The sequence below is a fragment of the Bos indicus x Bos taurus genome, chromosome 3 (genome assembly GCF_003369695.1).
Source record: "Bos indicus x Bos taurus breed Angus x Brahman F1 hybrid chromosome 3, Bos_hybrid_MaternalHap_v2.0, whole genome shotgun sequence".
NCBI lineage: Eukaryota > Metazoa > Chordata > Mammalia > Artiodactyla > Bovidae > Bos > Bos indicus x Bos taurus.
Window position 1 is genome coordinate 67,172,005 of NC_040078.1, and position 14,037 is coordinate 67,186,041.

A 14,037-nucleotide genomic window follows, 5' to 3' on the forward strand; every position below is an offset into this window, starting at 1 on the left:
CTAGGGAATACTCAGAGACACATCCTAAAGGGTGGATCTTCTTTGGTTCTGTTGATTGCTACCATCACCACACACCATACAATGCAATGCGTTACCATGTTTGTGAAAGGATTTCAGGGTTGAGTACAAAGGAGTTGGCAGTTGGAATGTGTTATAAGAAGAGTGAAGTTTCAAGTCAAGTGTTACTTTTTTATAGGCCCATTTTTTACTGTGTACCCTCATGTTAATTTAGAACATTCTTTAATGTAGCATTAAATAATTTTATTTAGACAATTTTCCTACCTTGTGCTTTTCAAGAATTTGCAAGGCATATCTGGGAGAGGTTGCATCTAGAGATATTAAATATTAGCCTTGTTCCAGTCTTACTGACCGAAACTGTGCTATTATTTATTTTTGCTATCTATTGATAGTTTACAAAGCTTGATAATTGCATCAGTTTTTTATTTTTAAAACTTAAATTTTTTTTTTATATTTTCAAATTACAATACTTTACCAAAAATACTGTCACTTTTAGAATATCTAGTTTTATGTTTATAGTAAAGTGACAGTTCCTATCATAAACCTTGCCAGTCTTTTTCGTGGTGTTCCTCCTTATTTTCAAATGCGCAGTCATCATAACCCATTTGGCCAGCTTCTCTGAAAAGGATATTGTAATACATTATTATAAAGTAAAATTAAAATTAATCAGATTGTCCAAGAAATGCATTGTAATTAGGCTAATTAAAATACCTAGTCTATTGGGTACCAGAGCCAGAAAATCCTTATTGTTTTTGTTGAAAATCCATATGCCAAAAATAATAGAAATTTCCCTTTATAAAAAATTTCCCTTTGTAAAGTCCTGTAACACTTCATTACAATTATCATGTATATATAGAAGATTCGGTTGATTCTTTGTTGTACGTAACCTAAATTATTTTTGTTGTTCAGTCCTCAGTTTTAAATACTCGAAGGCCAAACTTTGGGAAGGCCTCTAGAATAAGAGTAAGAGATTATAAATTCTGTATGAGAAATTTTATAAAGGGCAGTCTTTGGGTCATCTCAGGACAATATTGCCTTAGACTCTAGAAAAGAACTGAGTCACATTTTGACTCAAAATAATATTGAGTTGTAAAGATTTAGTGTATTTCAAACTTTTTGATTTGTTTTTATTAGTTTCTAAAAATCCTTTTCCAGTTTCTTGTTATTTCTAAGGCTACAAAGTTAATGAGAATTACCAAAGTGTTACTGAAATCTGTTAGCATAAGTTAATTTGCTTCTTTAATTCTTTTTTTTTTATTATTTTATTTTAAAGAAAGGAATTTAGGAAGTTCTAGTATTCTCCATGGCTGAAGCTGAGAGTCTGAAACCCTGATGCTTAAGCTCTATTCTAGATCATAGCTTCAACTCCTTCAGGATATAAGGAAAAGAGATAATATTTCCACAATGATAGATCTTTGGTTGTACAGGTAAGTTATTTAGTTTTGCAGTAGTGAAGACAACTATAGTTTGTTTGTTTGCTTGTATTTAAGGAGAGGAGACTTGTTATTTTTATATACTTCCTTTGGTGTGTGGAAAATTGTGCAGTCTGGGTAGCTGTTCGTAGGAATGTGGAGCTATAGGGAATTGGGTAGGAATGAAATATTTTCCCAACAAGGGATACATGAAATGACTCGAAGGACATTAGAATCTCTAAAGCATTATACCTTTCAGTACTTGAGGTATTGGGCAGTATGTGATTCCTTGACTTCTCTTTCTCCCCACTTACCTTTTTAAGTGTATATACATTCACCTCTGTCTATCTGTATTTGTCTGCCTATCTCTTTCTCTCTATTTCTCTGAAAGGGGAAGCAAGAAGAGATCCCTTTAAACAAGAGGTCAAGATAGTGTGTAATAGAGTTCCCAGGCTTCAAAGAGACTAATATTAAGAACCTTAAGTTGAATTGCGTAGCTGCATCCCCAGGTCTCACTCTCCTTCTTTCAACCTTATAGATACTTTTGACATTGTAGATAATGGTGTAATTGTTCAACTGAAGAAATTTGTCTTAAGAGAATTGTATGACAAGGATAGTTCCTACACCATTATTAAACAGTTCCTATTCCTGTTCTAGACAAATAGAAAAAGAATCTTTAGTGACACTTCCTATTGCTTTTGCTCTTTTAACCTTTCACTTTGGTTTGTCTACGTGATATCATGACCAGTTTCCTAAAAATTGTTCAGTTAATAAAACTAAATAACCATCAGCTAGAATATTGATGTTAATGAAGGAGTGCCAGTCCCTCAGTTCCCAAAAAAAACTGTTCTACTTCAGTAATTATAGTGGAACAAAAGCTTATAGGTAGTGCTTTTGATTTCTTTCTCTTAAGTAAAGGTGATAGCTGCAGTAGTGTTTCATTAGGTGGAGCATTTTAGTTTCCTTTCAGTTCTTATTGAAGCAGTTACACAGATATGATCACAGGGGCTGGAAATTTATTATCTGAAACAAAGCTGATACTATTTCAGAGTGTTTCAGAATCCCATAATTAGATTTGAGAATCCTATAATTAGGTTCTATAATTAGATTCAAATTTGGGAGAGGATAGTTCAACAGTAAACAAATGGGTAAGATATGTGAAATTGTAGGCAGGATTTGGGCCTTAATGTGAATGAACAGGCTAAAATTTAATTGACTGTCCTTTTCAGGTATGTCCTGCAATAGGATGAAAACTTATGAGGGTGGGGAAGAGAAGAATCCCAGTAATTGATTATATTCTCTTCCCTCTATTGTAGAAAATGCCATATTCGTCAGTTTGTGGGTAATACAGGAAAAACTTGATTCTAGTTGCTAGATTGGATTTTGTCTTTATGAATCTTTTAACCAACAGATTCCCTCAATTCTAAAACTAGAGTGATTAAATTTCCAGTTCCACTTGGATACTGGCTAATGTTTTCATCATGTCAACTATTTGGTTAACTAACAGGGGTATTTTCTGAGATACTTTGTAAATGAGTTTCTTTTCCTTTAGCAGTTTAATTTTTGGCAGAAATATTTTGTACTCCAAACCTCTTCACTGAATTTTTTTAGTAACTCTTGTGTTATGTAGCTAAAATGAGGAAGACAACTGGTTTAGTCTATAATACTTTGCAGTGCATAGCAAAACAATATTGAGACTTGGTTGAGATAATCAGAGCATTGTTAATCTCTATTTAGTAGTTGAATTTTGCACTCAAGTTTATCAGGTAACTATAGAAAATACGTGTCTTTATAAATTCTTATTCAAAAATAGAAAAGATAATGAAGAAAAAGATTAACACAGAAGAAAAAATCATTAGAGGGAAGAATGTTAAAATTTCATTTCACTCTAATCTTCAGAATTTTAATCAACTTAATGTCTTAAGTATATGCAATATGTTAATTTCATGCAAGAGATTTTTATAATCCTCTATTTAGTGCTTCCTTAGCCAAAGTGATCATGGTTTTATTAAGTTTTTATTAGAATCAGATAAAGAACTAAAGGATAAATGGCCTAATTTAGTTTGAAACTTGGTATATTTTAATAGACTTCTGTCTGATGCAGTGGTCTAAGGCAGTGCATCTTAACCTAACAGACATTTAATCACCTGGGAATCTGGTTAATCAAAAGGTCTAGGGCAGGGCCTGATATTCTGCATTTCTAACAAGCTTCCAGTAGATGCCCATGGTGCTAGTTCTCAGGCCACTTACTTTAAGGACAGTAAATATGAATCACCAAATTATGTACAAAATACTCTATATTTTAAAAAACATTTTATTAGATTATAGTTCATTTACAGTGTTGTGTTAGTTTCAGGTGTTTAGGTCAACACTCTGAGTTGCAAGAGTTTGAAGTAGCCCAAGTGTTCATGTCACAAAGCAGTTTTGCTTTAAATGTGGCCCAATAGCATAAGGTTTGAGAACTCTAAAACTTGCACTTCATTTTAGTTGTGAATGGAATAAAAAGATTTTGAGGGAACAAAAGAAATGAAAACAGTTCTAATATTTCATGTTTGTAAGTATTTTGATTACTGGAATGGTGAAGAAATAAAATAGGCCCTCATTATCATCATAGTTGGTCTTTTATAATGATATATATATATATTTGTTAGTAGTTTTCTTTACTATTAATAATGGAATTGTTTCATTGATAATGATAAGGCAGAAATTTTGCTTTCTATTTGGATTGGTGTGGAAAGAAAAGGACTAGGAATGCCTGTTACAGAATCATTTGAAGTTTTGTATGCCCTTGATTGGCATCCATATTTTAAAAAATAAAGATGAACAGTTTTTTTGTGTGTGTTTATAAAATATTACTATTGCCAATATTATTTTTGAACCATAAATCGTGAATATAATCAAATTTGCATTAAAGATACTTGCATTAGATTTTATAAATAAAGTTAGTGAAATTAAAGTATTATGTTTTCTTTGTTATATTTACACAGGTATCGAATATTTAAAAATCTATAGTCTTCAAATTTGAAAGCTTCAGATTTAGGTACATGGATCAAATGCATTGATTTTAATATTTTTTAGTTTGTGTTCTTTTGAAACATCATTTGAAGTTTAACTTAAATTATATGTAATTAAAAATAGATATTTATGGATCATTCAGTGTTTATTACCTGTGAATAAAGAGAGACTGTAATCTTAATAACAAGATTTTAACTAAAGAGAATTATACATGAGGTCTGACTAAATGAGTCCCAAAACAGTAGAAATTTGCTTTAAAAAACAAAGTTCTGATTGATGTTCCATGTTTATTGTTCACATGATTGCTATGGAATTCTCTAGAACAAATTTTCATGCTTTAATCTTAGGTCCAATTTTTTGAGTCATCTTGTAATCTTGTAATCTAGTCTTACAAGATTAGAAAAAATTGTTAATTAAAAATTTAGACATATACCATACTCTGAAACAAAACTAAATCCAACCAACTTATATATTTTACAGGATACTTTTTCACTTTATCAGCAGGCAGGAACAAGAAGACAGTTTCTTTTTTTTTTTTTTTTTTGTATGTGGTAGCATGTTGCTATATCTTCTGTAGTTCCTAATAACCTTTCTGTTATACTTCTAAGATAAGGCAAAGGAGAGACTGTATTTGATTTGTGGGGAGAGGGGGTAGAATGGCATTTGGAGAGTTAAAGGAGAGTGAGCCTGTGGGAAGGCCGGCAAAAGGGAGGAGGGAAGAGGGTCCTGGGCAGCTATGTCCTACAGCCATTACTGGCTTCTTTCTCTGTCCATCCTGCACTCCATTCGAAGTTAGGCAGTAAAGGGACAAAGTATGTTTTGAAGGCTAAAACAGAAGAGGTGCAGAAAAATGGAGACTTGGATTCTTAATAGCTCCTTTATTCTGCTTGTTGGGAGAACGTTGGAAAATAATCATTAAATCACTCAGGTTATCGAGATGGATAAAATAGGGCAGTATTCTATTTCCTGCTCATTTGTATTATATCAATAGAAATAGCAGAACATCCACATGAACCTGCTCATATCCTCAACATGTGTTAATACTGTGACATACACATATACTCAAGAGTTCAAAGAAGGAAAAAATGGGGTTATATGTGTATTCTTGATTTCTTAAATGTAGTGTATGTTTGGCAGGTGTGCTTCTTTCCCTTTTTCTTCTGTCCTCTTTAGAATATTTCCTTTCACTTGCTAATTTGTAGTTGTACTTCTAGAGACTAGGGTGTCTTGACTTTGCTCTATATTGCTCTTAGCAGGTATTCAGTACAACCTAGGGTTATGATTTCTATCCATCTGCTTAGTTACAGAAAATTTTACTGCAATCCAAATTTTTTAGATACCATGTAGTTTGTTATCAAAAGATTTGACCTGAAACTCGTTTTAGTAAGAGTGAATTAGAGCAGAGCCTGTCTTTTTACCTCCCAGAAATGTTTTGAGAAAACATGAGAAGTGATTGGGTTAGTTTATGTGATAGCTGTTATATAAATTTGAGATTATTATTTTAATAACCAAGATGCAGTCCTGTCTTTGAGAGAGATCTTTCTGGGCCTTTTGCCCCTGAATATCTGAGAAACATACACACAGCAAGAAAGGTTAAGAGCTTATTAGCTGCGTGGTTTTAGACGTATTACTTACACTGTATATATGCTTCAGTCTCTACACATGAAATAGGAGTGATAATAAGTACTTTTTCTTTCTTTCTTTGGCTCTACCAGGTCTTAGTTGCATGTGGGATCTAGTTCCCTGACCAGGGATCGAACCTGGGCCCCCTGCTTTAGGAGTGCAGAGTCTTAGTCCCTGGATCACCAGGGAAGTCCCAATAAGTACTTATTCTAATTGCTGTTAGACTTAAGTGAGTTAATGTATTTAAAGCATAGAGATCCCTGAAACATATAAGTGCCTTATAACTGTTAGCTATTATTAACACTTTGGGAAATGTTAATAAAATAAATTATATCACATTATTTATTAATATTGGCTATACCTGGATTAAAAAGTTATAGTTTTATACTTTTGTTTTAGGATATTAACTATTACCTTTTTCTCATTATTTTGTTTACGTTTTTGAAGGTTTCCCAATGAGTGGATCATGATGACCGTATTGTAGGGACTTGCCATAGTATGGCTGCTTCCCGATCTACTCGTGTTACAAGATCAACAGTGGGGTTAAACGGCTTGGATGAATCTTTTTGTGGTAGAACTTTAAGGAATCGTAGCATTGCTCATCCTGAAGAAATCTCTTCTCATTCTCAAGTACGATCAAGATCACCAAAGAAGAGACCAGAGCCTGTGCAAATTCAGAAAGGAAATAATAATGGAAGAACTACTGATATAAAACAGCAGAGTGCTCGAGAGTCATGGGTAAGCCCTAGGAAAAGAGGACTTCCTTCTTCAGAAAAAGATAACATAGAAAGGCAGGCTGTAGAAAATTGTGAGAGAAGGCAAACAGAACCTGTTTCACCAGTTTTAAAAAGAATTAAGCGTTGCCTTAGATCTGAAGCACCAAACAGTTCAGAAGAAGATTCACCTATAAAATCAGACAAGGAGTCAGTAGAACAGAGGAGTACAGTAGTGGACAATGATGCAGATTTTCAAGGGACTAAACGAGCTTGTCGATGTCTTATACTGGATGATTGTGAGAAAAGGGAAATTAAAAAGGTGAATGTAAGTGAGGAAGGGCCACTTGATTCTACAGTAGTTGAAGAAATCACAGGCTATTTGGCTGTCAATGGTGTTGATGACAGTGATTCAGCTGTTATAAACTGTGATGACTGTCAGCCTGACGGGAACACTAAACAAAATAGCACTGGTTCCTATGTGTTGCAGGAGAAATCAGTAGCTGAAAATGGGGATTCGGATACCCACGCTTCAATGTTCCTTGATAGTAGGAAGGAAGATGGTTATATAAACCATAACGTGCCTTGCACAGATTCAGAAGTGCAGGTCAAGTTGGAGGACCACAAAGTAGTAACTGCCTGCCTGCCGGTGGAACGTGTTAATCAGCTGACTACTGAGCCAGCTACAGGCCCCTTTGCTGAAATTCATTCATCTTTAAGGGATTCTGAGGAGGAAGTAGATGTGGTGGGAGATAGCAGTGCCTCAAAGGAGCAGTGTAATGAGAGCACCAATAATGCCCTGGACACGAGTCTTGAGAGTATGCCAGTCTCCGGAGAACCAGAACCATCTTCTGTTCTAGACTGTGTTTCGACTCAAATGATGTCTTTATCAGAACCTCAAGAACATCGGTATACTCTGAGAACTTCACCACGGAGGGCAGCCCCTACCAGAGGTAGTCCCACTAAAAACAATTCTCCTTGCAGAGAAAATGGACAATTTGAGGAGAATAATCTCAATCCCAGTGAAACAAATGCAACTGTTAGTGATAATATAAGTGAGTCTCTCACAAATCCTGGTGAAGTTTCTCACAGTGAAAAAGGCATATGTTGTGACTCTGAAAATTATGGGAGTGAAGGACTAAGTAAGCCATCCTCAGAGGCAAGACTCAATGCTGGACATTTGCCATCTGCCAAAGAGAGTGCCAATCCGCACATTACAGAAGAGGAAGATGATGATCCTGATGTTTATTACTTTGAATCAGATCATGTGGCACTGAAACACAACAAAGAGTATGTGTAAATATGGTAACCATGAATTCTGCTTTGTTTATTAATCCCTAAGTTTCCAGTATCTATTCATAAATGTCTGTAGCATTTTTATTATAACTAAAATTAATGCTTTTAACTGAAATTTTGGGTTTCACACAATAATATTCTCAACTCTTAAAAAATCTTCAAAAAAAAGAGCTTTTTTAAAATCCAGCTTTATTAGTAGTCTTCTCAATGGCGATGTAATTTTCCAGTTTTGAGATTTCACACTTTCTCAGTTAGACATGTGGAAACATGATTGATGGTATTTTACTTTTTAATAAGTTTTTTATCATTTTAGTTAATTTATAAACTGGAAACCTCTTTAGTTATCCCAGTATACTTTGATTTATAGTTATAGAGCGTTATGAATTGTATATGCCTTCCATAGAATATAGAATAGACATCATCCAAATAAGGGAAATCTGACAGGCTACAAATCTACATTTATCTTAGTTACTTATAATTCCAGTTAAAACTTTTGATTTAAAAAATGTGCTTTATGCATCATCATTGACTTTTGTGATGTAGAGAAGTATTACTATTAGTACTGTGACAGCTAATTGTATGTTGTAATTGTCTTACTAGCAAGAGTCAGTCTACACTATAGTTTACATAAAGCGTTTGAGAAAGGTTTTTCCTAATTCTAAATTATAGGGAGACTATCTTAAAATACTGTTTGTTCTCAACTTTGTCATAAAGGTACTTTTTAAAATGAAGAATTCACTGTCCAGATTTATCACAGTTTTGCTTAGATTTTCTATACAGTATTCTGGGTAGTAACACAAAAGAATTGGAGCTACCTTTGTCTAAATCAGGAAAGGAACTGTTAACAAAAGTGTTTATCATAAATATGATCAGCAGCAGTAAAAGACAGACTTACATATGAGTTAATCAGTTTTACTTCTACAGAATAGGCTTTTGAATTATTATCACAACCAGATTACCTAGACTGTGTAAAGTACTTATTTGAGGAACCTTTTTTAATATTTTTGTTCTGACAGTTGTCAGAGTCTGCTATATATTGGATGAAAGTATCAAATCCTGCTTGTAGAATATAATAATCTTTTACCATGCCTTATAAATAGTTTAGATTCGTTTTTGATAACATGGTAGTCTTTTAGCATAGATCTCTTTTCTGAAAATTTCCTTCTGTTTTCTTTATAAATAGCATTTTAATATTGTGTTTAATAGATCATTTTGTCTGAGCATTTTACTTATTTTGTGGAACTATTAGCATTTTCATGTATTTAAAATGTTTGAAGTCCATTGTGAGGTGAAAAAACAATTCATTAAGTGAAGTTTTTTTCAATTTGAGATGAGTTGAATTCTTACCATTAGTACACATGTATCAGTTTTCAAAAGTAGAGTTGTTTTTCTGCAGGCACTAGGAAACAGAGTATATGTCTTGTCCAAATACCAAGAACTCAGGAAGTATGCATATTTACAAAATGATACCTATTAATTCTATTTTTTGCTTTTTATTGTTTCTTTGCTAAAAAAAGTTACTCTCTTATTAAGGTTTAGCTGGTTATTAACATGGAAAGTATTTTCCCACTGAAACATTGTTACTTTTTTAGTACATGCTCTTCTAGTGATTCTGAAGAATGATGTTCCTATAAAAACAATTATCTAAAGATAGTGGCCATAATATTTGAAGAGTGAGGTGCATATTCTTAAACCTGTGAAAATGAGAGCAATATGGTTTCATGGGTTGCTTAGGATATAGAGTCCTTTGGAATTTGGAGGATAGTTGCTTTACTAGGACAGTGTTCTCAAGTTAAATTAGTGCCTTGTTGGTTGATGTTGGGCAAAAATAAATCATTCCTTCTAGCTTTTTTGCCTTTTCCCAGATCTTTTGAAAATAGCACCTCTTGACACTTTAGTTTTAACTTTTTTCCCCCAAAGGAAGCAAATCAGGAGAAGTGAGATGGAGAGGGAGCATCTAGATTAGCATCTTTCATATCATATGTAATCTCTTTCATTAAAATCCCTGTTCCTATGCTTTTTATCTAGAATCAAGAGTTGGTTAGATTAAATATTTTGGTTTTGACTCTTTTTATCCAAATTGTCATTGTTAAAAATAGCATCACGATACCTGTCTAATGCTTTTAATTCTCAAGTAAATTTCTGGTGGTTGGAAAGTGTTGTTAAAAGGTACTTTGGGGAAAGAAAAAAAAAAAAAAGACACTTGGAATAGATGGGTTACTGTCCTCCTGCACATGCAGACTTCACTGGTAGGGAGTGAGTACTTCCTGATAGCCAATTTAGAAAATATATTATGAATAGAAGACACTGAGTGTGATGTAGTTCTTTGTCTGGAGCCAGGAGGCCATAACTCTTATTTATTCAAGTTGCAGTTTTCTGAATTAACATTCACTGATTAACAACCTTCTAGCGTTCATCAGTGCTGCAGTCCATGAGGTCGCTAAGAGTTGGACACTATGGATCGACTTCACTTTCACTTTTCACTTTCATGCATTGGAGAAGGCAATGGCACCCCACTCCAGTGCTCTTGCCTGGAGAATCCCAGGGACGGGGGAGCCTGGTGGGCTGCCGTCTGTGGGGTCGCACAGAGTCGGACACGACTGAATCGATTTAGCAGCAGCAGCAGCATTCATCCTATAATTTATCTTGTTTGCAAGGATATCACATATAGGGTCATTAGTCACCTGTAAATGTTTGAAAAGGTATTGTGTGTCTAAGTCCTAGATTTAGACCCTCTTCATGGCAATTCGGAGAAGGCGATGGCACCCCACTCCAGTACTCTTGCCTGGAAAATCCCATGGACGGAGGAGCTTGGTAGGCTGCAGTCCATGGGGTTGCTAAGAGTCGGACACGACTGAGCGACTTCACTTTCACTTTTTACTTTCATGCATTGGAGAAGGAAATGGCAACCCACTTCAGTGTTCCTGCCTGGAGAATCCCAGGGACGGGGGAGCCTGGTGGCCTGCCGTCTATGGGATTGCACAGAGTCAGACAGGACTGTAGCGACTTAGCAGCAGCAGCATGGCAATTAGGCCATAAATGCAGATATTTTGGGTGCTTGCCCTGTTGCCTCTCTAGATGCCATCCCTCTTCTCCAGCACATAAGCCCCTAGGTGCTTTTATATATTTATTTTTTCAAATGGAGAACTCCACTGTGAGCAAGGGGTAAAGTATTTTCTTCTCTGGCAAGATTCCAGCTGTGGATTATTTTATTAGAATATGTCTTAAAGATTAGGGGTTAGAAGATCAAAAAGACATGTACTTTATCTCAAGACACTCTCATCTTCAAGGTTGATAGAGTCTGTTAAAGTGGCAGATAATACCTACTGCTGAGTCGCTTCAGTCGAGTCTGACTCTGTGCGACCCCATAGATGGCAGCCCACCAGGCTCCCCCATCCCTGGGATCCTCCAGGCAAGAACACTGGAGTGGGTTGCCATTTCCTTCTCCAGTGCATGAAAGTGAAAAGTGAAAGTGAAGTCGCTCAGTCGTGTCCGACTCTCAGCGACCCCATGGACTGCAGCCTACCAGGCTCCTCTGTCTGTGGGATTTTCCAGGCAAGAACACTGGAGTGGGGTGCCATTGCCTTCTCCAAGATAATACCTAATGATCCCCTTTTGGCCTAAATAACAAGACTGAGATCATGTGCTTACCTTTGGATTGCCCTTTTGGGGAATTGATCTTTTGCTGATTTTGAATCAGAAGCACTGAAACTGACCTCTAAATTTTGAAATTCTGGTTCTTTGGAGAGTAGATATATAAACTTTTAGGTCCTGGCCTTTATTTTATTTTTTAAGCTTTTTATTTTATATTGGAGTATAGTGATTAACAATGTTGTGATAGTTTCAAATGGTCCTGGGCTTTAATGTTCAGAGCTTTCCTTCTATTCACTGGAAAATAAATTTTCAAATGATAATGTGATTTGGTCAGTTGCCTCTCAATTCTCATTGTATCAATATAAGAATACTTAAGTAAAATTGTATTTGAAGGGCCTTGGTTAGCTTCATGTATGCTTTTATGAACAGAAGATAAAAAATCAGATTTACGGTTCCTAGATTTTTGAGGTCTTAGAAAAGATTTAGCTTACTGATAATATTGCTAATGTTTATACTGATTTTTAAGTTTCTAGATAATTAAAGTGTAAGAGTAAAACAGTTTTTGCTCTTCTAAGTATTGCTCATGTAGTCTTCAGGTAAGAATCTTATTTTTAAATTATATTAATATTGCAAGAATTACAGTTTCAACCTTGATTCTCTAAAAACATTAATGTACTAAATAATTATGATATGTCCTTCTGTTGCACAGTGCTTATGAAGAATCAATTGATATTTCATCAGCTTCAGAAGCTACATAGGAAAATCCTCATGAGTTCTTCTAGATTCACTACTTTCTTTGACATTAGTTTTATTGTTAGTCACAGTAATTTCTCTTGAAGGGCCAGAAAACTCCCAAGAACAGGGATGGATTTTGCTTAGAAAGCACTAGAGTTGTTATCCTGCTCTGCATAAAATAATTTTACATTGGTATTGTGTTTCATATTTTGTAAAGTAATTCCGTCTAGTTTCTCATTTGACAGCCACAACTTGGAAGTAGACAGCATAGGTGGCAGAATACAGTCTCTATTTCCTAACTCATAGTTAAAGTTTTTAGGTTATTTACTTAAAATATGATGAATTCTAGGGAGAAATCAGGTTAGAACTTCAGTCTTTCAATTGATAGTCTGAACTACACTTGGTTTCCTCATCTAATAAGGATTTATACCATGGACTTTGGGGGTTTCTAGGTTGAGAATGCTCATGGAACAGATCTTGGATACTCAGTTTTCAGAATTCGTTAGCCTAAATTTAAGCTCCATAATTACAGTCATAATTATTTGGTTTTACTTGTCAGAGAATCAGCTTTATAGGTAAGTAACCTGTTTATTGAATGAAATGCTTTCATGTTCATTGTTTTGAAGAACGTTTTGTTAGTGTGTCTGTGAAGGATAGCTACCAGCTACTGAGGAAATAAAACAACAGCTGCAATTTGACTTTACATAGAGGATTTGGATAATTTGCAAAAATTTTGTGGCGGGTGGTTTAGAATGCAATTAGGTGTAAGTCAAAAGTTACTAGGGAAAACTCGTGAGAAAAGGCTATGAACTATAAGAGCCAAAATGGGCCAGTAGTTTGACACAAAGATTGATGGGAGAAGGAAAATAACTGTCCTAAGTATAAATTATTTTGGTTGTAAGTGGAGTAAGCCATTGACTAGCCAAATATTCAGTGAATTCTTTGTCTTTTCCTTTGAATACCAACATCTTTTATTTCAACTAATGTCAATGGTATCTAAAATGTTATGTGTCTATAATTCAAGTATATTTGTACTCAAATATTATTTAATCTGTTCTTTTTGATTTAGGGTCATCTTTGCTAACGGAGGTTATGTGGTAATACTTTTTCTGGCATCACTGCCGGAATGTCTGTTTTCACTTAGGTTAAATGATTTCGGCTTCTATGCTTTTTAATGTTTTTATAACATGGCTTCTTTTCATTGTTCTTTTCTAATTTCGCTGGCTTCTTATGCTTTTCTTCTTTTTTAAATTTTTGTTGACTTTCATTAATCATTTGTGCTGTGATGGTACTTTCCTCTGGTAGCTCAGCCTTCCATTCATTTTGGCTGTTTTTAGCTTTCTTTAAACTTGGAAATAAGAATAACCAAGCTTATCAGAACTGTCTCATGATTGTTAACAGAGAGACTAAGCAGTTTCTTTTTGAATGAGCAAATAAGCATTAGCATTTGAATGAGCAAATCCATTAAAAAAAATGAATTTTTTTTTAAAATTGTGTATTTTCTTGTTTGCTTCCTCTGATTTGGAGGCTGTGTCCTATGTAGGTTACCAGGTATCCAAAATTTGAATAAATAATAGTTGTTTCTTTGTATATGACAGTAATCAATAGTAATGCTACGCTATGCTAAGTCA

General features: G+C 34.6%; 1 protein-coding gene across 4 annotated transcripts in view; it reads left to right on the top strand.

Moving 5' to 3' along the window:
* The window catches only part of ZZZ3 (zinc finger ZZ-type containing 3), a 119,305-nt gene that overhangs the window by 49,137 nt on the left and 56,131 nt on the right, over positions 1–14,037 (top strand). For all 4 annotated transcript variants that reach the window (XM_027536843.1, XM_027536846.1, XM_027536845.1 and 1 more), the window contains exons 3-4: positions 1,292–1,445; positions 6,516–8,071. In XM_027536843.1, coding sequence (XP_027392644.1) covers positions 6,567–8,071 — 1,505 coding nt within the window. In that variant the 5' untranslated portion in view covers positions 1,292–1,445; positions 6,516–6,566. The remainder of the gene's footprint in view (positions 1–1,291; positions 1,446–6,515; positions 8,072–14,037) is intronic.